This window comes from Bufo gargarizans, chromosome 4 (assembly GCF_014858855.1).
Source record: "Bufo gargarizans isolate SCDJY-AF-19 chromosome 4, ASM1485885v1, whole genome shotgun sequence".
Classification (NCBI taxonomy): domain Eukaryota; kingdom Metazoa; phylum Chordata; class Amphibia; order Anura; family Bufonidae; genus Bufo; species Bufo gargarizans.
Window position 1 is genome coordinate 222,566,266 of NC_058083.1, and position 26,671 is coordinate 222,592,936.

At 42.2% G+C, this 26,671-nt stretch overlaps 1 protein-coding gene across 1 annotated transcript in view; it reads right to left on the reverse strand.

Moving 5' to 3' along the window:
* CSMD1 (CUB and Sushi multiple domains 1) overlaps positions 1 to 26,671 on the reverse strand; it is a 2,061,198-nt gene that overhangs the window by 939,551 nt on the left and 1,094,976 nt on the right. Inside the window, exons 9-10 of the mRNA XM_044291097.1 lie at positions 24,436 to 24,560; positions 3,832 to 3,953 (exon numbers count right to left, since the gene is read on the reverse strand). Coding sequence (XP_044147032.1) covers positions 3,832 to 3,953; positions 24,436 to 24,560 — 247 coding nt within the window. The remainder of the gene's footprint in view (positions 1 to 3,831; positions 3,954 to 24,435; positions 24,561 to 26,671) is intronic.

Consider the following 26,671-nt stretch of genomic DNA (forward strand, 5'->3'; position numbering starts at 1 on the left):
CTGATCCTTCTATGAGCTGCTTCGAACCTGGATGGATTCAAAGCATATTTTAAACAGAAAAACATTTAGCAAGGTGTGTGTGTGTGTGTGTGTGTGTGTGTTGGGAGGGTGGGGGACACCTGATAACATAATTAGACATTTTTCTCTGATACAACATATTATAAATTTGCAAATGCATAGTTGTATGAAAGGTTAGTATTTCCGATCACTGCCGCGCGGAGGGCAGTGATCGGAGCTGGGTGCCTGCTGAAATCAATCAGCAGGCACCCTGGGACAAGGTGGGGGGGGGGGTTCCTGTAATCCCCCGTATCGGCGATAGCGGCAAACCGCAGGTCAATTCAGACCTGCAGTTTGCTGCGTTTCCGGGTTATTTGAGTCTCTGTTGAGCCGATAACCCGGAACAGGATAGTGATCGGTGGTGTGATAATACACCACCAATCACCATCCTGCGATCCTAAGAGGTGATGGTGATATCATCTCTCAGGATCGCTTCTTATTGGCTGCAGGGCGGGCGGGAGGTTCAAGTTATTGCAGCTCTCCTCTCCTCCTCCTTTCTGTGTCCAGGAGCAAGGAGAGAGGAGCCTGCAATCGGATCTCGTGAACCAGAACCCCATCTGTGCCCAGCACCCCCTCTTCTGACCGTCCACAATGCCATCTGGTACTAAAAGGTACTTAGGGAAAGGTTAGGGAAAGGTTAGGTTAGGCAAGGATATTAAGGGAAAGTTTAGGGGGAAAAAAATGTTTGATTGTTGCATCACCCTGATCGGGTCTGGGGTCCACAGCACAGGTGTGACCCTAGACCTCCCAGGGGTGCTGCAGCTTGCCCCCCTGTCCCCCCACGCACATTTTTATTTCAACGTACGCTGACTGTGGCTGGCATTCTTAGCGTCTGGCCACTGTTAGCGCATGGCCCAGCCCACCGCTGATCAGCTTCGGACGGCTAATCAGCGAGTTTGAATCATTTTATTTTTTGGGGGGCTTTTTTAAAATTTGTATTTTTTTTTCTGTTTAGTGATCCCCACACACACACGCGTCCCCCACACACACACACACAAACTAAATAAAGATTTCCACACAGACGCACACACACACTCCCCTATGGCTCACCGGGTGTTCTCGGCCGAGGAGGCATGCGCCCAGCTTGCCTCTGACTCCAAGAGCCCCAGTGAGGACGAGGATGACCCCACTTTCCTTTTGTCATCCATGTCCTCCATCATCTAGCGATGATGAGCCCCCGAGGCGGCGGGGACGCCGCCAGGCAAAGCAAGGGGACTGCCATGCCAGGGACTCTGTGGCCCACACTAGTACGAGCAGCTCTGGGGCTCGTACTAGTTTTCCGGCCCACCAGATAAGTCCACCTGAGCCCCCTACCGGTGAACTTCCATGGTGTATCCCAGAGCATTTTGAGCCTGTGATTTCTGATTTTGTTGGTCTACCAGGAATCCAGATTCCCACAGTGGGCTATACTGAATATGACTATTTTAGTCTTTTTTTCAGTGACCACTTTGTGAATCTGATGGTGGAGCAAACGAACGTGTTCGCCCAACAGTTCATTGCTCAACACCAAGGCTTCTTTTTGGCTAGGGGCGGTGGCTGGACACCGGTCAGTGCAGCTGAGATGAGGACGTTTTCGGGCCTCGTGCTGCACATGTGCCTAGTAAAAAAAAACAGTGTCTGGCATTACCGGAGTGGGGACGTCGTCTACCAGACCCCACTTTACAGTATGGCCATGACACGTACCCGGTTTGAGGCCATCCAGAAATGCCTGCATTATGCAGATAATGCAGCATGTCCTCTCCAAGGTTATCCTGCCTATGACCACCTGTACAAAATCAGGAAGGTCATTGATCACTTTGGGGCCAAATTTTTGGAGGCCTATGTACCTGGAAGCGAGGTTGCGGTTGATGAGTCTCTCATTGCTTTCAGGGGGAGACTTATTTTCCGCCAGTATGTTCACTCTAAGCGGGCGAGGTATGGCGTGAAGCTGTACAAACTTTGTACACTTACAAGTTTTGTGTGTACGAGGGCTGAAATTCCTGTATTCAACCCCCAGACTGTCCCCCCAGTATACTGGAGTGTAGTCACTATATGTGCACAAAAAACATCGGAGGGATGATAGTGCTATATTATGTGGAATATTCATGTAAAGGAACACCATGTCCGACGTAATCCAGCCATAGGTGTCATAGGTCAGAGGAACCTGGCGCTATCACTGGATAGAAGGGCTTGTATTTTCCCTAATAGTAAACAACGTTTGAGATCCAATGCAGATGATCTGTCCAGTGGTGATGCCATTATGTTCTCGACTGCTTACAGTGAAGAGTACAAAGACATCTGTCACATAATAAAATAAAAAAAACCTGAGTTTTGACAAGGATTGGTCAGGATTCATACAGGGCTGTATTAAATGTGTTGCATGACGTGCACCAACACTAGGAAATCTACTTAGCCCCAGCCTTTATGTTGAACATACCAGGCTGCAGCCAACCTGGCTTTCCAATAAAGACAATTTTAAATCCGGACGTACTAGATGCATATGTTGTGGGCACATGGAAGTAATATTTTTACATTTACTGTGAATAAAAGACCATTTGCAATCAAGACATATTTGAATTGCAATACCAAGTATGTAATCAGATTTGCTTGCTTCAATACGTGGGTTGCACAACAAATGCATTTAAAACCAGGATCAGAAAACGTATATCCGACATTCCGCATTATAAAACAAAGAACATTTCCGCTGTTAGTTTGCCTTGGAACATGGAGGCGATTCTTCAGCATTGAGTGTGGTTGGCATTGAAAGGGTTACAGCCCCATTACGGGGCATGGACCATCGCAGAAAGCTTCTCAACAGAGAGACTTTCTGGATGTTCCAATTGAATACCCAGATTCCAGCAGGATTAAATAAGAGACAAGATTTAATTTTACAGTATAATTAAGTGTCTATGGGATTATGTTGGAATACATCAGCCAATGCTGTGGGTATCTTGTTACACATCTTTGATTTTAGTAACATATGTACAAGCTGCTTTTACATTATGTCTGTTTTAAATCCTACAAAACAGTTAAACACCCATGTGATGCCTCAACCTCCGTGGATTGGTGGAGGAGGGGTATATGGGTAACTGTTCAATTTGGGGTTTTTGTCATGATTATGGACTGATATACGAAGGTCCGAAACTCGTTGACTATACCCTTGCCTATGAGCATTGGAAGTTTTACCTCTAAATAAAGTGTTGCCTGTTGTTCAAGAGCCGGATCTTCTCTTTTTGTTGATTTGCTGTTACGGCCATGTCCAGGCTGGTACCGTGCTCACCACAGGTGCAGCAGGTGAGACCTGCTTAATCTTCTCATTTACTCCTATTACTATGTATTATAGAAGTAGAGAAACTGAAACTTGGAAATTTGCTAATTTTTTCTAATTTTGGGTAAATTTTGTATTTTTTATAAATAAAAAAGATTTTTTTTAACTCCATTTTACCAGTGTCATGAAGTACAATATGCGACGAAATCGCAGAATGGCCTGGATAAGTAAAAGCGTTTTAAAGTTATTCACGCATAAAGTGACACTGGTCTGATTTGCAAAAATGGCCTGGTCCTTAAGGTGAAAATTAGCCCGGTCCTTAAGGTGAAATATAGCAGTTTTCTTACGGGGTTAAACTAAATGTATATGATCAGTATTTATCCATTTTAAATAGATTATTAAACTGTAGACATGGCATGGGTAAACACAACAAATAATTTGGCAAAAAAATCTACATTGACATTACTAAGAATAAACATAAAAATATCAAAATTAATTCCTCAGTAACTTAAAGATTATAATCATACCTTTTCTGGATCTGTACTTGTAACAACCCAAACACAATGGGCATTGTCTTCATACTGAACTGGATAGTTAGGTGAAGTAATAACGCCTGCTGGTCCTTGAAGATTTGACCCACATGTTCGAGCTGTAGAAATATTGCAAAATTATAGATTTGTAGGAATACTACAGTAATTAGGTGTTTAATAATTAAACACAATCTTAAAAACATTTACAATGTGTTACCTCTTGAACAAAGGTAAAGAAATACGACCACCTAAAATGATAATAATGTATTCTGTATTTTTTATACCCATTTTTTCTACTCCTGACTTTTTAAGTAATTGCAATGAGCAGAAAGTGTGGACCCACTCTACCTACTAACTTTGGGCTATTTCTAAGGGTTTTATCCTGGCAGTTCCCTTGTTTTCATCCTTCAAATACTTTAAAGGGCTCAGGTCACCAAGCTCCCACCTATTATGATAGTCTCTATAGTTCCTATGTAGTTGATTGCTGACCGACGGGGTCAGAGACGCTGGTTGCAAAGCACAGAGGGGTCAAGCAATATTCATAGTCAGGAGACAGGCCAAGGTCAGGGCTGGCAGAGTTCAAATGTATCTGAGAAAAAAGACTAAGGTCAGGGGAGGAAAGGTAGACAGAGTTTATTGTCAAGAATAAGTTCTGTACACAGGCAGTCAGACAGAAAAAAGCACCTTCACTCAGTAACTAGAGACTAGGAGGAGCTTAGGCACCCTGTTATTTAATTATGTAAATGAAAAAAAAGTTTAAACCTGATATAATCTGTCCTGTCAAACTTATCTAATCAGTTTCTATGTGGAGGTAAGTTCAACACTGGACCTGGCAAGTCATTGGTTGTCATATTTTGGCTTCTCAAAAGCATTTGAAACAGTTAGTTAATAAAATACTTAGACTGGGGACAAAATGTGTATGTGGATAAGTTACTGTCTCAGTGATAGAAATCAGAAGGTGGTTAAAAGTTCTGATTGGGTCATTATCACTAGTAGGCACCTCAGGGATCAGTATTTGACCCTATTATCTTCAATATATTTATTAATGATCTTGTAGGGAGGCTGCACAGTAACATATCAATTATCGCAGACAATATTAAACAAATGTATTTAACACAAAAGAGGACAGTATACTGTTACAGATGGACCTGGATAGTTTGGAGTCTTGGGCAGAGAAGTGGCAAATGCAGTTTAATAATGACAAATGTATTTTCCCTGACACATGGGAAAGGAAAGTACTGTACATATTACCAATACATATTAAATTGTAAAAAACTCACATGGAAAATGACTTAGTAATTCTAGTTGACAATAAACTTAACTACAGCAACCAGTGTAAGGCAGCAGCAGTCAAGGCCAATATAAGAACATAGTTCTGCTACTTTACAAATCATTAGTTATACCTCACAAAAAGTATTGTGTATAATTCTGGACTCCTATGCACAAGAAAGGCATAGCATAGCTAGAGAGGGTTCAGAGGAGGGCAACTATAGTGATAACTGGAAGAGGTAGACTACAATACCTAAAAAGATTATCAAAACTAGGGTTATTTATAGAGATGAGTGAATAGAAGTTGACAATTTGCACCAAATCCAAATTTCCTCACGCTTCGTGGTAACGAATCACATTTTTTCCTAAAACTAAGCGTCAGCAGACGGTAGGGACAGTGCTAGAAAAACTTCATTGTGCTAAAAAAAAAAACAATTTACAAGTTCAGGGAAAGAATATTCAAGGTGTAGGGAAAGGACAGGGAGGAAATATTCCACAGCATTTGTATTGAACAGGGTTCAGTAGGTGAGGTTACAGCCTGGGTAATAGGAACAATCCGATTACACCTTGCTGCACTGACTGGGGCCAAAATTGACATTATACAGCTCTGTAATTCCAGCAAACCGTTTTTGTTATTGGGGTGTTACAGCCATTAACAGGGTTTATTATTATTACATGGAAATATTGCTATGTCTTATTTGCCCTTGTGCAGTTATACACTCACCTAAAGAATTATTAGGAACACCTGTTCTATTTCTCATTAATGTGATTATCTAATCAACCAATCACATGGCAGTTGCTTCAATGCATGTAGGGTTGTGGTCCTGGTCAAGACAATCTCCTGAACTCCAAACTGAATGTCAGAATGGGAAAGAAAGGTGATTTAAGCAATTTTGAGCGTGGCATGGTTGTTGGTGCCAGACTGGCCGGTCCGAGTATTTCACAATCTGCTCAGTTACTGGGATTTTCACGCACAACCATTTCTAGGGTTTACAAAGAATGGTGTGAAAAGGGAAAAAACATCCAGTATGCGGCAGTCCTGTGGGCAAAAATGCCTTGTTGATGCTAGAGGTCACAGGAGAATGGGCCGACTGATTCAAGCTGATAGAAGAGCATTGTTGACTGAAATAACCACTCGTTACAACCGAGGTATGCAGCAAAGCATTTGTGAAGCCACAACACGCACAACCTTGAGGCGGATATGCTACAACAGCAGAAGACCCCACCGGGTACCACTCATCTCCACTACAAATAGGAAAAAGAGGCTGCAATTTGCACGAGCTCACCAAAATTGGACTGTTGAAAACTGGAAAAATGTTGCCTGGTCTGATGAGTCTCGATTTCTGTTGAGACATTCAAATGGTAGAGTCCGAATTTGGCGTAAACAGAATGAGAACATGTATCCATCATGCCTTGTTACCACTGTGCAGGCTGGTGGTGGTGGTGTAATGGTGTGGGGGATGTTTTCTGGGCACACTTTAGGCCTCTTAGTGCCAATTGGCCACCGTTTAAATGCCACGGGCTACCTGAGCATTGTTTCTGACCATGTCCATCCCTTCATGACCACCATGTACCCATCCTCTGATGGCTACTTCCAGCAGGAAAATGCACAAAGCTCGAATCATTTCAAATTGGTTTCTTGAACATGACAATGAGTTCACTGTACTAAAATTTCCCCCACAGTCACCAGATCTCAATCCAATAGAGCATCTTTGGGATGTGGTGGAACGGGAGCTTCGTGCCCTGGATGTGCATCCCTCAAATCTCCATCAACTGCAAGATGCTATCCTATCAATATGGGCCAACATTTCTAAAGAATGCTACCAGCACCTTGTTGAATCAATGCCACGTAGAATTAAGGCAGTGTATGTTCTAAAGCCTTCTGTGACGTGTATAAGTGGGAAAAATCTGCAGTGCAGTTATATGTTCCAAAGCACTTTTTGTGTGCAATAGTGGGAAAAAAGGGGTTATTAGCCATTGTGTGGTGAAGTGAGAAATTTACAGACTTTTTTGGGGGTGTTTTAACCCTTTCACCCACAGATGTTTTACTTTTAGCGTTTTTGTTTCGATCTCCTTGTCTTCCCAGAGCCATAACTTTTTTGTTTGTCTGTTCGTGTTTTTTGAGGGACAAATTATTATACTTTCCAACGCCACCATTTAATATTGCATATGATGCAGTGGAAAGTGGAAAAAAAAATCCAAATGGGGTAAAAAAATAATAATATTCCACCACAGTTTTAAGTTTTTTTTTTTTTTTTTTTTATTTACGATGTTCAATGTGTGATAAAACTGAGCAGTTACTTTCATTCTACAGGTCAGTACGAAACCAGCGATTCATGCATTTTACTGTTTGCCGTATGGGGAATATATTTTAATATTTTTATACTATGGGTGTTTTTGCACATCTCGACACCCATGATGTGTCATTTTTTATTTTTTATTTCTTTTATTTTTATTTTGGGAAAAGGGGGGGTGATTTGAATTTTTATGTTTTTTTTATTAAGTTTTTTTAAACATTTGTTTTACACTTTTTTATAGTTCCCAGTCTATGATTGCTATTATCATAGACTCCAATGCACTAGCATTGGAATCTATGATGATTTTACTAGTTTCCTATGGAGCCCTATTACAGGCAAGGGCTCCATAGGAAATACTATGCAGCAGCCTTCTGTCATTCACAAAGACAGGGGCTGCTGCACACAAGCTCCGGGGTCCTCTGATTGCCATGCGGAGTAGCCAGCGCACCACTGAAAACGAGCACTTTTAGCGATGACCACAGCATCTAAAGGGGTTAAATTTCCGCGATAGGCATTACTGCCGGTTGCGGACATGAGCCGTGGGTATCTTCTATAAGAAGCAGACGGCCACCCGTGGCTATGGTGCCCACAGCACTACGGAATGGACGCTATCTTTAAAGACCCTCCCTGCGCCGTACTATTATTGTGCTGGGAGTGAAAGGGTTAATTTCCTAATTATTTATTTGATCTAACAGTATGTTAGACAGTGAGGTACCAGGCTCTGCACAGGGGAGTGGCAGAGACCTAAATGTTTCAGATATAGGCAAAGGTTGCAGCAAAGTAAAGGGCTGCGTCAGCAGGGGTCACTTCGAGAGGCCTGAGCTCTCATTGCCAGCCTAAGTCGTGTCTTGAATGGTTGACTTGGTCATGTTTTGGATCTACTCCCATTTTTCTTGCATTAGAAATACTGATGGATTACTGACCAAATCCTGACCGAGTGAAGGTGGATGCTCAAAAGACAGGATCCGTTTTTTGTAGGTTATTATTATGGATCAGAGGAAGGGCAAAATAATTGATTCATAGAAAATATATGTAAATAATACTTGCTCTTTAACATTGCTAAATTAGCACATGTATTTACAGAATTTTTTTACTAAAGAGAAAGGTAACTCAGAAAAGAAGAATCATAGCTGATTAAGATTGTAATTTGATAGAAATCCCCCAAAAAATACTTAATAGAGGTTGAATTAGCTAAACACCAAAAAGTCCCTATTACTGTAAATATATGTAAATATAGTTACTCTGTTTTGGTCTCATTATAAAGTATTTTCACATGGTAATAACATTTTGCTAATTAGCAAAAGGTTACCTGACCGCTGAATAGAATACAGTGAAGCAACACTGTAGATGGTAATATAATTATAAGCCCAGAGCAAAGAGAATTTATTTTTCAGTGTTTATTTTTTCGGCAATCTGTATTTCAATAGTATAGAGCTATTTATGTATGAGAAAACATGGTTATATTTTGACCACTTGATGGAAAACATCATATATGCAGTATATGGGGAGTTGGGGTCTAATAGGTTTCCAGTCAATAAAACACAGACAGATACAACACACTGCAATACAGAACTATTGCAGTGAATTAAAGCTGTAAAGAATGGATTTAAAATTTAAAGGGGTTGTCTCATCATGGACAATGGGGAGATATCGCTAGAATATGCCCCCATAGTCTTATAGGTGCGGGTCCCGCACCTATTTCGAGAATGGAGCCCCGCAAGGGGGTGGCTGGAGGACTCTGGTCCGGCCACCACCAAGCCAGCTCCCCATAGAAGTAAATGGGAGTGTACCGCGCATGCGCAGCCCGCACTCCAGTTCATTTCTATGGGGCTGACGGAATGCTCAGCTACCGTATTTTTCGCCCTATAAGACGCACCGGCCCATAAGACGCACCTGGGTTTTTGGGGAGGAAAATAAGAAAAGAATAAAATTTAACCAAAAAGGTGTGCTGTGTGTTTGGTGGGTTTGGAACTAATGGTGGTCTGTGGATGGCACTATTACTGGGGATCTGTGGATGACTGACATTGTTATGGGGGGGATCTGTGGATGACGGACACTGTTATGGGGGGGATCTGTGGATGACGGACACTGTTATGGGGGGGATCTGTGGATGACGGACACTGTTACAGGGGGATCTGTGGATGACGGACACTGTTATGGGGGGGATCTGTGGATGACGAACACTGTTATGGGGGGATCTGTGGATGACGGACACTGTTATGGGGGGGATCTGTGGATGATGGACACTGTTACAGGGGGATCTGTGGATGACGGACACTGTTACAGGGGGATCTGTGGATGACGGACACTGTTACAGGGGGATCTGTGGATGACGGACACTGTTACAGGGGGATCTGTGGATGACGGACACTGTTACAGGGGGATCTGTGGATGACGGACACTGTTACAGGGGGATCTGTGGCTGGCACTGTTACGGGGGGGGGGATCTGTGGCTGGCACAGTTATGGGCTGGGGGGATCTGTGTGTGGCACTGTTATATATGTGCCATCCACAGACCCCCCCAGCCCATAACAGTGACATCCACAGACCCCCCCAGCCCATAACTGTGCCATCCACAGATCACAGCCCCCCCCCCCCCCGGCGCCGCCGCCGCCGCCGCCGCCAGTATACAAATATAAGATGTTATATTCATTTATTGGTTATTAAACATGCCCCCTCAGTCCTATTACTACCTTATATCCTAATCGCATCTGTAGAATTCATGCAGGCCAGGCAGGCGGCCGGCGCGTCCCTCTGTGATGTCACTTGCCTGCGCCGCCTGCTTCATTCATAAAGTAGGCGGCGCAGGCACATGACAAGACTTGCTGCTGCCCGCCCGGCCTGCATGAATTCTACAGATGCGATTAGGATATAAGGTAGTAATACGACTGAGGGGGCATGTTTAATAACCAATAAATGATTATGACATCTTATATTACTATACCGGAGCGGCGGGGTGGGGATACTACACTGACTGCACCGCCCCGCCGCTATTGCCGGCCCCAGCTCCTCCTCCCAGTCCCTCCCTGAGTCCCCGCTCGCATCTACATCGCAGCTTGCGATGTAAAACGGCAAGCATTCGCCCCATAAGACGCAGGGGCATTTCTCCCCCGTTTTGGGGGAAGAAAAAGTGCGTCTTATGGGGCGAAAAATACGGTATTTTCGCTGGCCCTATAGAAAATTAATGGAGGACAGCTGTGCATGCGCAGTGCACCCTCCTTCACTTGTGGGGCCCCCATTGTCCATGATGAGACAACCCCTTTAAGTCCCCTAAGATGACAAAAAAATATACAAAAAACACTTCACAAAAAAAATTGAACTATCACTATGGAACTGAAGTTATTTTTCCAACATGATGAACGTGCTGAAAAGAAGAATTTTAAACGCAATGACAAAATAGTTTTTTCCCTCCTTGCTGAAAAAATAAATAAAATGGGGTATTAATTTGTCCATAGTATGAGTTTACTCATAAAGCTACACTGACAGAAAAAAAAAATTACACAATGTGTTTATAAGTATTAAAACATAAAAAAAAAAATACTTAAAATTGTGGATATACTTTATGTTTGTTAAAGGGGTTCTCTGGAATTTTCTAAAAAATGTAACAGCTTTCTAACCTGTGGAAACAAGATGGTTTCTCAGTGTTTACCACTCCATCATGCCGCCATCTCTACTACGTTTACATGCTGTTCAGAAGGGTTGACTTCACGGTTTATTTGGTGGGATGTTTTTGCTATTAGCTCTATCGCTTTAAATTACACTTTAATATATATAATATATATGTTTACTAATATATACTTACTTTGACCCCTTAATGACCGGGCCATTTTGCACCTTCTTGACCAGACAGATTTTTTCAAATCTGACATGTCCTTTTATGTGGTAATAACTTTGGAACGCTTTTACTTATCCAATCCATTCTGAGATTGTTTTCTCGTGACACATTGTACTTCATGCTAGTGGTAAATTTGAGTCAATATTAGTGTTGGGCGAGCATGCCTTGCCGAACACTAGTTTGGCTCGAACATCGCGATACTCAGCACATCACGGTATTCAGCCAAATACCGCGTGTGCTCGAGCACGATGCTCGAGTCTCCTCCCCGCACGGTTTTTTGGGCTGCTACGCAGCCAATAAACGTGCAGGTGTGTACTGCCATTCACTGTAATTCCATAGCCATGTTGGCTGCAGGCGACTCTGTGTTCGGCTCATTATTTGTCAGGGAGAGCTGGAGAGCAGAAGGGAGAGATAGTGTAGGGATTCAAATAGCAATAGTTTAGCTTTTATACTTGTTGTAGACCCAAAAGTCCTTTTAAGGACTATAGTTGTATCTGGCAGCAATATATATTTTTAGGTCAACCTGCACTAAATAGCTTGCAATTGTTTGGCTGCTGTGTGTGCAGCCTAAAAATATCCATGACAACCAGTGTACTTTTTCAGTAGATGGTGTCCACTGCGGACAGTTACATTACCTGTGCTACATCTCCAGTATAATGTTAGCGCATCCGAAATATCAGTGACATTCAGTGTAATTTTTTTTGCCGTTGGTGACAGCGACATTATCTGCGCTACATCTCCTGTATAACATTAGCCCATTCTAAATATCAGTGACATTAATTCAGTGTAATTTATTATTAGCCGCTGGTGACAGCGACATTACTTGTGCTATACCCCCTGTATAACGTTTGAGCATCCTAAATATCAGTGACATTCATTCATGTAATTTTTTATTAGGCGGTACTTTTTCAGTAGACGGTGTCCACTGCGGACAGTTAACTTAACTGCGCTACATCTCCAGTATAACGTTAGCACATCCGAAATATCAGTGACATTCAGTGTAATTTTTTTGCCGCTGGTGACAGCAACATAATCTAAGCTACATCTCCTGTGTAACGTGTGCGCAGCCTAAAATATCTTTGACATCCAGTGTACTTTTTCTGTAGACGGTGTCCGTTGCGGACAGTTACATTACCTATGCTACATCTCCTGTTTAACGTGTGCGCATGCTAAATATCAGCAATATTCATTCAGTGTAATTTTTTATTAGGCGGTGGTGACAGTGACATGAATTGCGCTATACTTTCTGTTTAATGAGTGCGCATCCTAAATATCAGTGACATTCATTCAGTGTAATTTTTTATTAGGCAGGTGGTGACAGTGACATTACTTTCGCTGTACCTCCTGTTTAACATGTGCACATTCTAAATATCAGTGACATTCATTCAGTGTCATTTTTTATTATGCGGTGGTCACAGAGACATTACTTGCGCTGTACCTCCTGTTTAATGTGTGTGCATCCTAAATATCAGTGACATTCATTCAGTGCAATTTTTTTATTAGGCGGTTGTGACAGTGACATTACTTTACAGGCTATACCTCCTGTTTAAGGTGTGCACATCCTAAAAATATCTGACATTCTGTGTACTTTATTTGCACGTACACAAAACCTGTGCTACTGTACGTGTGACATACTTGCAATCATATATACCATTTAAAATGCGAAAGACGAGCAGTAAGGTACGGTGAAGTGGCCATCCTGCTGATGGTGCACACAGAGGCTGTGGCCCTGGGCGCAATGAAACTGTGCCTGCTGCCAGAGCACAAGAAACACACTCATCCATGGATACCTGGCTTCATGTCCTAGTTTGCAGGATGGCGCAGGACACCACTCTCAAAGTCACACCAGTGCAACCAGGTGGTCAGTTGGATTGCAGCCGATAATGCTTCCAGTCGGTTAAGCACCACCCTTTCTTCCCTAAAGTCCAGTCTCCGTAGCCAAGAGTCTGGTCAACAGACAGTCAACAATCCTCACCCTAATACTCCTTCCACCCACCATGTAGAGTCTTGGCAAACAAGTGATCCCACACTCGGATATTTAGATGAACTGTTTTCATGGCCATTCCTTAATTTGGGCCCCTCGCCAAGGCCGCTTGAAAAGGTACATGACGAGAACTTGTGCCCTGATTCCCAAACTCTGAAGTATCCATACTCAAATAAAAGCTGTCGGGCCAAGAGTTCCGTCAAGCCAGCTGTCAGACGCCGGGCAAGGGGGTGACTCTGTGATATTTGCTTCTTACGCTGAAACATTTCCTTTACAGACACCTGACTATGGGCAGATGAGATGGAACTGCTGAATGTGAGAGGCGGAGTGGTTGAGAGGGGGCAAGGAGGACAGCAGTGGTTGACGTGGCTGAAGATGCTGGACCAGGAGGAGGATGGTGGCTTTGAGCTTGTGTGCTGCTTCTACTCATCATCATGTGTTTATCCCATAGGCGTTTGAGATGTGCGATCATGTGCCTTCGCAAAGCAGTTGTACCTAGGTGGGTGTTGGATTTCCCACGACTCAGTTTCTTTTGGCACAGGTTGCAAATGGCATCGCTGTAGTCAGAGGCAGACACACAAAAAATGCCACACTGCTGAGCTTTGCAATGATGGCATTCTGGTGGTGGCAACAGCATGCGTTGATTGGCGTGCTGTCTGGCTGACCCTGGGTGCCGATACATGCTGTCTGACTGTGCCACTAGCTCCTTGCGACGACCTCCCCCTGCTTCCAACTCGTCTCCTCCTTCTCTCTGTCTCCCCTTCTGAACTTTCCCCCTCTTCTTTTTCTCTTCGAGCAGGCACCCACGTGGCATCCACAGACACATCAACATCATCAACCACTTCACTTGTATCTGACACCTCAGCAAAGGAAGCAGCAGCGGGTTCAACATCATCATCATCATCATTACACTGTACGTCCATGTGTGTAATGCTGCCTGACTGAGACATATCCCTGTTATCTACATCCTCTGGCAATAATGGTTGTGCATCACTAATTTCATCCAGCTGATGTGTAAATAACTCCTCCGAGGGATCAAGTGAAGCGGCTGTGGTGGCTGTGGTGGTAGTGGTGGTGGTGGTGGTTTTTAGATAAGTGGTACTATGCGTGCAAGGTACTGTGCCACCCTATATAAGTGGTGGGCAGTGGGCACAGTACAATCTGTATGGCCCTGACACACACAGGCTTGCAACTGTGATTACATCACAAAAAAATATTAAATATAATTTTTTTATTTGCAAGGTATTTGAGTGAATGACACCCTGTAACGGTATGAGTGGAGGCCTAGCCACTAGCCAGTGGCCACAATACAGTCTGTGTGGGCCTGACACACACGGGCTTGCAAATGTGATTATATCACAGAAAAATATTAAATATAATTTTTTTTATCTGCGAGGTATTTGAGTGAGTGACACCCTGTAACGGTATGAGTGGAGGCCTTGCAACTAGCCAGTGACCACAATACAGTCTGTGTGGGCCTGACACACATGGGCTTGCAAATGTGATTATATCACAGAAAAATATTAAATAGTATTTTTTTTTATCTGCAAGGTATTTTCTGTAACACCCTGTATGAATGGTGTGCATGTGCTGTCTGCAGCCTCTCACACACAGGCAGCCAGGCAACTGCAATATATATATCCCAGAATTTCAGCGTCCACCTCTTCTCTCCTACCGTCGATCCAGAAATTTGAAGGATCAGTTAGTCAAGGCGGATATTGGCTCAAAAGGATCTTTGAGACAGATCACGTTAGCGCAATCAGGATTGGGCTGTTATCCCTGCCTTAATTGCGTTAACTGCAAATACATCCGCAAGGGGAGGAATTTTATACATCCCGGCACTGGGGAATCTTTTTAAATTTTATTTAACCTAACCTGTGACTCCAGTTATGTTGTCTATGTACCATCCTGCCCATGTAATCTACTATATGTAGGCGAGACGACTACTGAACTCAAGACTCGCCTTAATAACCATCGCTTGAGTATCCGGAAAAAACGGTTGGATTTACCGGTATCCAAGCATTTTACGGAAGTTAAACACAGGGAAAGCGACTTGAGATGCTGGATAGTGGACCATATTCCTCAACTCAGACGAGGTGGGGATAGATCGAGGGTACTAAAGCGTAGAGAGCTTAACTGGATTCACAGGTTGGGCAGTTTGAAACCTTATGGTTTAAATGTAGAATATCATTTTGGGGATGTTCTGTAGGGATGGCTTGCCTCCTGTGTCAGGATGGATGCTATTAGGTGTTACATGTATACACTAAGAGAGTTATATAACTCAAAGAATATATTTTTCTCGCTTCAATAATATAATAATGTTTTTTTCTGTTCTTCACACAGATCACTTACACTTCACTACAGGAGGAATGACAGATCTGGTCGGGGTGATTGCAGCATACCGTATAGTAGAGGGTCATTTTGGACGCTCTGTCCTTCATTTTTACTTTATTTTTGATGTTTGTATTATATTTGTGTATATATATTGCTTAATTTGATAAGCACCGTGGGATTGGTCGATCAAGATAGAAAGCCTGAGCGATATATACTATCTGCATTCTGTGGCATCTATGTGCCCACAAGAGGAGATCCCTCTCAGGTAGGATGGCACTCAGTGATCCTAATGATGTCTTTGCATGGACCGCGGGTTCCGTGGTCATGACATGGCTTCACTTGGATAGTACAGATGGACACCCTGGTTTCTAGGGACCCCCTGTCTTTCTGAGTTGCTCATACCCGTTATAATGTGGGTTGGATGCGTTACACTGAGTGCTATGATATAGTGGTTTCTTTCCATAAAGAAAGATGGTGCCGTTAGTAGGTTTTCCTTACTGAGCATGCGCCTGGGGGTAGACGTTCGGACTCAGGAAGATGACGTTGCAACCTAGTCTGATGACACCGGACGCCTTCGGCATGCATATCCCTGATTGGTGCTGCGATACGTCTGCCCACTGAATGGTAAACAACACCGAGCAGCGTCATGACAGAGATCACCTAGCCCTCTTGGTTTGTCTGCTTGATCGCCCCTCCTCTCTGTTCCTCCCTCCTGTAAAGTATATTAGACTAAAGCGCACCGATCGGATAGATCGATTGTTTTAACTGACACTCGTGTTATTCATTCCTAGTTACATTGTATATGACATGTATGCTACATGTATTTTCTATTGGATCTGCACTTTGTTCATTGTTTTTTAATATGCAATGTTCACATTGTTTTTACACATGACTGTCACAATCTGTAACACACCCACTGGGTGGAGTGTGATCACATGTTGAATATGTTAATTGATTCACCTGTATATAATGCTGTGATTTGAGTTGTATCTTTGCTTGAAAAAGGCTCAAGTGCAGAGCCGAAACGTTGCACCACCTGGGTGAATAAAAAATAAAGCACACTGATGTACCAGCCCATAAAAGGGCTTTTTGGGTGCTGTCAGGATGCTGTCCTTACAGTAGATGAGTCTGTGGGCACAGAACAATGCCCTAGCTAATGCTTTCCCTATTGAATCAGCAGCAGCACTGTCCCTCCTCTCACTGAGAATGCAGCTTCCGAATGAGGTGGGAGGGTCTGGGAGGGAGGGTCTGCTGCTGATTGGCTGGAATGTGTCTGCTGACTGGGAGGTACAGGGTCAACGTTTACTCAATGATGATGTATAGGGGGCGGACCGAACATCGCATATGTTCGCCCACCGTGGCGAACGTGAACAAGCAATGTTCGCCAGGAACTATTTGCCGGCGAACTATTCGGGACATCTCTAATCAGGGCTTGTTTATGTGCAGGACAAAATGTACTTTCCAAAGCCACCATTTAATATTGCATATGATGCAGTGGGAAGCGGCAAAAAAAATTCAAAATGGCGTGAAACAAAAAAAAAAAAAAGCAATTCCACCACAGTTTTACAGTTTTTTTTTTTATTTACAACGTTCAATGTACATAAAAACTGACTGGTTACTTTTATTCTACAGGTCAGTACAAATTCGGCGATACCTTATATGTGTAGCTTTTCTTGCATTTTGATAAAGAAAATTAAATTGGGAAAAAAAAAATCATATTTTTTTGTCGCCATATTTTGACCCCTATAACTTTTTAGAATTTTTTTTGAAGAAAATGAAGCGACCATTTGGACGCTTTTTTGGACGCTGTTTGCCGTTTTTATATTTTTATACTATGGGCGCTTTTGCGCATCTCTACACCCATGATGTGTATCATCATGGGTGATTTGGGGAAAAGAGGGGTGATTTTAATTTTTATGGTTTTAATTTATTTATTTTTTTAAAACTTTTTTTTTACGAATTTAGTTCATTAGATAGCTATAGTTCATTTGATTGCTATTATCATAGACTCCAATGCACTTGCATTGGAATCTATGATCATTTTACTAGACAGGGGCTGCTGCATACACCCTCCGGCTCCTTTGATCGCCACATGGGGGAGCTAGAGCACAACGCCATGGTCAGGATTGACCATGGCATCTGAGGGGTTAAATGTCCACGATCGGCATTACTGCTAGTTGCGGACATGAGCCGCGGGTGTCTGCTAAAATAAGTAGGCGGCCACCTGCGGTTATGGTGCCCATAGCAGGCAGGTGCGGAAGCCATCTTTAAACACCCTCCCTGGCGCTGGGCGTGAAGGGGTTAAAGGGGTTCTCCAAGCTTTTTTTTTTTTTTGTGAAAGGTAGGGATGCCAAGCAGGTATGCAATGGTGATATTCCTGTATAACACATGTGACTGAAGAGGTACATCTTTGCTATAACTAGAAACATGACATTATGGCCAGTGTAGCAGAAAGAATTGGATGGCACTCTGGATGGCACTTTGTGGTGCACTATGGATAGCAATGTGATGCATACTGTGGATGGAGTGGCAGCTTCTAGCCTCAGCCATGCCAAGAGGGGACATGTCTTTTCTAAAAACTGCAGCATCTTTAAACCACTGCTCCGTGTTCCTCACTGCTTCTCCCATTGAAATAAATGGGAGGCAGAAAGTGGCGGCTGATGGGTTTTCGGTGAACTTTCAGTGTGGCATTCTGCACCAAAATGAATGGCCCCTAATAGAGCTCATGCACATGACCATTCATGATTCATTTTTCTGGTCTGAAAATCATGGATCTAGACCGTCTTTGTGCTTTCAACATCCGTATGTCCTTTCTGCAAGGGGAAGAACATGCCATATTCTGGTCCTCTAAATGCAAACCACAAACTTACTGAAGTTGATGATGGTATCCTTATTTTGCAGATCCACGATTTGCACACCAGAAAACTGATATGGCACAATGGGCGGGTGTTTAAAGATGGCTCCCGCTCATGCCCGCTACGGGCATTATACACATGGGTGGCCGCCTGCTTCTTTTAGCAGATACCCGCAGCTCATGCCTGTCATATTCTGGTCCTCTAAATGCAAACCACAAACTCACTGAATTTGATGATGGTATCCTTATTTTGCAGATCCACGTTTTGCACACCTGAAAACTGATATAGCATAATGCCTTAGATACACAGCTCAGTAGGCAGAATCACACATTAAGGTGTAGTGGGTGTAGCTCCTGCAGACTGAACAGTGTGGCAGGTAGGTTCACTCTGCAGAGTAGCCAGACTTGTTTATAAATAAAGCTAGGTAGTGAAGAAAACAGGAAGCTCCGAATGTAAACAGACCTGTCAGGATAGTCTGATGCCCAGAAAGGGGGGAGAAAAAGGTATTGGAGGCACATACAGTGGATATAAAAAGTCTACACACCCCTGTTAAAATGTCAGGTTTCTGTGATGTAAAAAAATGAGACAAGGATAAATCCTTTCAGAACATTTTCCACCTTTAATGTGACCTGGAAACGGTATAACTCAATTGAAAAACAAACTGAAATCTTTTAGAGGAAAGAAAAATATAAACATACAATATGGTTGTATAAGTGTGCACACCCTTAAACTAATAAGCACCTTTTGAGTTTATTACAGCACTAAGTCTTTTGGGGAATGAGTCTATCAGCATGGCACATTTTGACTTGGCTAGATTTGCCCGCTCTTCTTTGCAAAAACACTCCAAATCTGTCAGATTGCGAGGGCATCTCCTGTGCATAGCCCTCTTCAGCTCACCCACAGATTTTCATCGGATTCAGGTCTGGGCTCTGGCTGGGCTATTCCAAAACTTTAATCTTCTTCTGGTGAAGGCATTCCTTTGTTGATTTGGATGTATGCTTTGGGTCATTGTCATGCTGAAAGATGAAGTTCCTCTCTTCTTTTTGTCTTTTCATCGATTTCGAGGGACATCCAGTTCTTGGTAATGTCACTGTTGTGCCATATTTTCTCCACTTGATGATAACTGTCTTCACTGTGTTTCATGGTATATCTAATTCCTTGGAAATTCTTTTGTACCCTTCTCCCGACTGATACCTTTTAACAATGAGATTCCTCTGATGCTTTGGAAGCTATCTGTGGACTATGGCTTTTGCTGTGGGATACGACTAAGTAAATTTCAGGAAAAACCAACTAGAGCAGCTGAACTTTATTTGGGGTTAATCAGAGGCACTTTTAAATAATAGCAGGTGTATGCTGACTCCTATTTAACATAATTTTTGGAATGTGATTGCTTAATTCTGAACACAGCTACATCCCCAATTATAAAAGGGTGTGCAACCTTATGCAACCACATTATTTAAGTTTTATTTTTTTCTTCCCTCCACCTGAAAGATTTCAGTTTGCTTTTCAATTGAGTGGTACAGTTTATAAGTCACATTAAAGGTGGAAAAAAAATCTGAAATGATTTATCTTTGTCTCATTTTTTTGCATCACAGAAACCTGACATTTTAAAAGGGGTGTGGAGACTTTTTATATCCATTGTATATGCATGGTGAGGGGTATTAGGAGCACAAGAATTTGATTTTGGGATCCAGACAACCATTTTAAGGGGTTAAATATTGACCAGATATCTATAGTAGATAAATATTATTTGCAAGTTTTTGCTATCTAATGTTTTTTTTAATTTTTTTTATTTAATTTTTTTTTGTAAAAACGTATACATTTGTACACAGAACACAACGATTCAACAGTAAAAAAGTCCATATTACAAATTAGTAAATATTATAGTGACTTTTTTTGTTTTATCCCAAATACCCACCCACCACTCTTAGGGAGAGGGAGAGGGACGGGGTGGAAAAGAAAGAGAAAAAAAAAAGGAAAGACCTTCCAGCCCTAATATAACCATTTTTTCAATATTTCATCAAGTTTTTCAGATTATTTTTTTACATAGCACGCATAAAACCGTTCCACTTTAATCATGTTGACTACAGCTTCTCGCCACTGTCCAACTGTCGGAGGATCTTCCTTTACCCATTTCCTAAGTATAAGGAGTCTAGCTTGAAATAGCACTTTACTCAAAACCATTTGTGTCTCTTTGTTTAACTTCAGATGTTCAGTTGCCCCTAATATACAGACTACTGGATCTTCAAATATTTGAACCTTCAAAAATACTAATACTATTTCAGCTATTTCTGTCCAATATCTAAACAGTCTAGGGCAGGCATGGCTAACCTGAGGCTCTCCAGCTGTTGTAAAACTACAACTCCCACCATGCCCTGCTGTAGGCTGATAGCTGTAGACTGTCCTGGCATGATGGGAATTGTAATTTTGTAACAGCTGGAGAGCCTCGGGTTGGCCATCCCTGGTCTAGGGCATCTCCAAAAACTGTGTATTAAGTCTGCTTTCTCTCCCCTACATTTTGGGCACTTGTCTGAAGCTCTCACGCCCATTCTCTTTAACATCTAACTTGCTATCTAATGTTGAAGAATGCACAATATGCACAAAAGAATGAGAAATGCAAACAGTTTATTCAGGCTTGCATTAAAACATCTGCCCTTGCTAGTCGCATTTAGTAGGCTTTACCATTGTAATTTAAATTAATTGCTAAAAACTATTTAGCAGACTTATTAGCACCACTGAAAATGATATACTATGCAACAATTGATGCATATTATTTGTTGTACATGGTAGCAGTTTCTATTAATTTGTTTGAGACCAGAATGTTTGTTAATAATTATCCTTATGTTTATGGGGCCAAGATGATCAGTTCCAACAGAACAAAATTTGTTAGACATTGTCCTGTATATTTCTTTTTTACTACTAATTAAATTCTATAATCCTCTACCAGATAAGCAAATACAGTTATGAACTTACAAACAGAATTTAGCTTAAATAGGAATAAACATTTTTGTTGGAGTGCTTCTTCAAGATTTGTAAAAAAATTTATATATTGTATCTCTGGATTGTGACAACTTTTGAAATGTTGAGACATTGTCTTTGCTAAGGGTCTGTGGAGTGCATATGTGCCCAATCTTACCTCACAAAACAACCACCTTGTAATACAATATTGTAAGTTCATGTTATTTTGATTATAATCTCATGAGCAACATATCAAGATACCTGGGACCCCCACCAATCAGCTGTTTGAGAAGGCACCAGCATTCCTGTGAGCGCCGTTGCCTTCTCACAGCTTACCAAGCACAGAACCATACATTGTATAGCAGCTGTGCTTGGTATTGCACTCAGCCCCATTCTCATGTTGTCACTGGCCTAGGAAAAGCTGAGAAAAGGCTGTGGTGCTATTGTGAGTGCTGGGGCCTTCTCAAACAGCTGATCTGCCTGGGTCCCAAGTGTCAGACCCCCACAGATTAGATACTGATGACCTATTCTGAAGATATGTCATCAGTATTAGGGCTCACACACACAACAGTATTTTGCATTCCATATACGGACCGTATTTTGATTCTGTATACGGTCCGTATATGGAACCATTCATTTCAATGGGTCTGCAAAAGATGCGGACAGCACACAGAGTGCTCCATTCTGTGACCCCGCAAAAATTATGAGACATGTCCTATTCTTGTCCGTTTAGCAGACAATAATAGGCATCCCTATAATGGGCCTCCTGTTCCTTTCCGCAAATTGTGGAAGGCACATGGGCTGCATCCTTTTTTTGCGGATCCGCAATTTGCGGACTGCAAAAAACGGCACGGTCGTGTGCATGAGCCCTTAAAGTCTCATAAAAGCCCTTTAAGTGCTCATTAGAGATCATGAGCATTTGCTCAAATTAGCTTCTTACAAACGTTAAATACCTTAGGTAAACTGCAATGCTATAACTACTGGCTGCCTTCAGCTCTACTGAGTAAAGTAGGTAGAAGATGAGAGGCGTTAAAGTTGGTATGCACCACGAGGGTGTATTTACATTTGTGGCAGAAATTTCCACAATTTCATTTGGACAGGTCTTTCAGAAAGCCATGTGCATACTTTGGACAGAACCCCACTCAGATGTATGAAATACATTTCTCCAGATTTGCTGTAGAGTATGCCCTGAAGTTCTTTTTTTATATCTTTGTTCTAGCACGTTTTGCACATTAAGGTGGATTTAGATGACCCAATAGAACAGAAAGCTATTGGGAAGGGACGGTTCCTTCCATAGAATGGCCTACTCTTCAGTTGAGGAAAGAGCTCCATTTGCATGCAGCATTCACCTTCACTTCATGGGGACAACTGATGGCTACTGCCATCACTCGTCCTCGCATAAATTGTTTCTAGGAAGCAGATCACCTTTCACACAACACAATCTGCTGCCCAGAAATGATGACTGAGATATCTGCATGAAAGATTAATTCACCTGACGAAAGGGGTTTTGCTTGTCCATTTGGTGATCTGTGGCACCTTTACATAGGCAGATTATTTGGAACAAACATTCACAGAAACATTTGTTTCTGATTTAATGGCAGTGGGCAGTGTACTGTAAATATGGAATTAGACCTTACTGATAAAAACCTCTGATAAGATATATATTTAGCTTCTCTCTCTTTGCTTTATCATTATCCAGTGTTTAGCTTTCATTTAATGCAGGTACTGTTCTATCATCTAAATAACTTACCGACAAGCGCCTAGTTAAGCATTGACATATACATGTGTTTGTTACATCAGTGGCCCATGTCCGTCACTGTCCCACTAATTATGAAAATTATTAATTGAACTACTACTACTACTACCATTTTGGCTACCACCAGGATTACCCTCCTTTACTTATTCTGGGTGCAGTTGCACAACTACTTTTAATAGTCAATCAGCCTCTGATATTAATGCTGGTCTGCCCTTTCAATCCTTGCCTGAGCTTAGTTTCCTGTTTTACTCGTTTCACCAGTTAAGGTGTGCTAGTCTGACCATGCAATTTTGCTTGTTTACTGACTCTGTTACTTCGCTGCCTGCAGTAACCTTAGCCTCTCTACCATACTGACCCTTTGCTACCGGCAAAATAAGGGTGGACATATCTAGAAAGTAGGGGCATCACTGGTTTGTCTACCATTATTGAGCTGTGTCTGAGATTTGGTGGGACATTATATTTTCCATTTAGAAAATATTTTTGTATATTCATATATTGAACTTAGTTTGACCAAGCAGCATTAAAGTTCAAGTATACTGACTGAGCCCAGTGTGTTTAACCTAAGAACCTGCTTAACCTACAAAGAGTTTGTGTATTTATTGCATAATAACACCACATGCTGCAAAGAAACCCCCACCTCCCACTCATATTATTGGATTTAAGACTATTTTCTGCCCTTTACCTTTTTCTCAACTCTTGTCACACTTCATGTTACTATGGCAACAGCTAAATTTCAGTTTGAAGGTGATCACCTTTTCCTTGTTTCTGCTACCATAGTGATGCTGTCACAAGTCTTGTGGGAATCATTTTGAAGTGATATGGGTTTTAAAAAAAAAAAAACATCAAGAGCTGGATTCCATAACATTTTAACAGGGTTAATACCGAAACTTATATCCACTCTTGAACAATATTATGCAGCAAGTTCCATTGTTAGGGAAAACAGATATAGTGAAGCATTTTATTGTGCCATGAATTCTTGCCAGGGAACTGTTGGCTTCTAAATGATTCTATTTGACCTGAATATATGAAAGGCACAATTCAAACCATTGCCATATTGTGTGACACTGGCAGTGACAATTCCTGTACAATTTGTGCCTTTCCACAGTTTCAATGTCATTATTTTTTTCCCAACCAAACAGTAAATGCATTTTTAAGACATACTAAATAGCTACATTCAAGACATAAACCATATAGGAGTGGTAGCATGAATTTCAGAGAGTTTTCATTTTCTTTCTTTCTTTTTTCCTTTTGAGTAATGTGCACACTATAATTTTAAAGTATTTAAATGTGAACCTTCTTTCCCGCTCACTTACCTCGACAGATTGGTCTGTGATCACTCCAGGCAGCAAGTGTATCAGTCACTCTTTGACAAGTTATACTCTTCGAGCCTTGTAACACATAATTATCATCACAGGAAAATTGGACATTGGCACCCACTCTAGAAATAGCCAGAAGAAAAGACAAAAATAATATAATGTTGAAAAAAATAAAATAAAAAAAATAATGTTCTGCTGTTAGCAAAGAAAATCACACTCCCACCGTATGAACATTTTGCAACCCATCATTGTGAATATGAATAAAACAAAGGCAAGAGTGTAACTTCCTTTTATATTCTTATTTGGAGTGGGTAGGTTTCCAAAGTTGTCAGCTTATTTTACCTGTTTGCGATCTATGATCTCTACAATCATGCAAAAGTAAAGATGTCAACTGTGTTGGATGTGTCAGAACAAAGCATTTTCTGCTTGATGACCCATATACTGTACTTTGCGCCTACAATAAAAGTTTTATTCCCTCTTACACTTTTATTTTCATATAGAGAGTGTGCCAAGATATAAACGTATTCCCCAACTACAAGATAGGGGATGCATAGGTGAGCAAAGGAGGTCCCAATACGTGGACTCTCACCGATCATGGAAACAGGTGCCCCATGCCCCTGTATAAATGGAATGTTTTTTTCTGTTCCTCTAGTAATTCTCTGTGGGACTGTTGGAAATAGTTGAGCACAGCATTTGCCTCTTTGGTGACCCAATAAAGAAATGAATAGAGCAGCAGCTGATATGCGTGACCTTCTGCTCTATCCTTTCAGGGGAATGAGACCTCCTGGAGGGGGTCTCAGCGGCTTGGTTCACACCAGGCAGATCCCTATATCATAACCTGAGAATAGAGCGCAAGTTTCTAATGTGGCATAAGCCCTTTAAGCTTGCTATAAACTAAGGATGAGCAAACCAGTATGGACTTAACCGGATTTGGTCCAAACTTTGCTATTTTTCAAACGGCAGACAAACCCAAATATTTTCAAGCACTTCCATTTTAGTGCACATATCAGCGGGGGGAAAAAGCACTAGCGAAAAACAAGGGTGCTCACATGAACGTGAGAGAGAGTGGGGAGAGGGCTTGCCCCGATTTTCTCCCAGGCTGGTAGACAGTCTGCACGAGCCAATCAGTGCTGCAGCAGGCAGGGAGGAACCCTAGCAGAACAAGCAGAACACCATTCTGTCCTGGGCTATGAATGAGGGTGGTTGGGTGTTGCATGTGTCTGCCAGGAAAATGATTTTAGGCAATCAGGGAGAGTCACAAATCAATCATGTACAGTCAGAAATAAATCAAGCTTATTGCCAGCTAGAGTGAAGAGAAAGGCTAGGATTCCGAAGAAAAAATGTGTGTTTTGTTTACAATAGGGACAAGAAGGGCAGACCAGCTGACAAATAGGGAAAGAGAAGACAGGAGCTATGGCTGGCTGTGCCTGCTAACAGAAGTGTAGGTGCTGAACTGCAGACCTCAAAAACAGCTACCTACAAGCAAATACTTTCACCCCCCCCCCCCCCCCCCATTTTCAAAGAAATTCTTTTTTGTGGGGTTCAATTTAATTAAGCAGCATATGTATGGTAGATATATATGATATATATGACACACTTTTTCCTCCCAAAGTGGGGAGAAAATGTCGGTGCTATGGTACAGGAGGGCCGGAAAGAGGTGAATGCAGCGCTCCTGGGCTCTGTACTCATTCTTCCTGGTCTTCAGCTGCTCGCTGTGCTGTGACTTGACATTGGCATGTTGTGAACTCTCTCTGCACACTTCAGGTCACAGCACACCATGCGGCAGGAACAGCCAGAAGAGCAGGAGCTGTATCCCCGGGGAGGTGGATGTGGCATCCAGATCATGAGAGGTAACTTGATTTACTGTTTTGCCTGATCTAAGGTCTGAATGGGAGTTTTAACATTTGGGGTCTGATCTGAGTGTCTGAAAAGGGGTCCTATTAACATGCCAGTCTGGTATGAGGTCGGAATGGGGGTCTTAAATAGACCTCACCTTGCCGAGGTGCATCATCTTGCCCCTGTTGCTGTATGTCTGCCTACAATTGCGTTCTGTACTCCTTCAGACTGTGACCTGCATCATGCCACTTATGCCACTTTCCAACTATCACATTGTGTACAGCTGCTGCCGCTTCCATCGTACCGCCGCCACAATCACGCCACTGCTGTGACCTGCTGGCTATCATCTACCATAAGTCTGCTACCTCCATTATGCTGCTGCTTCCCTGCCAATATG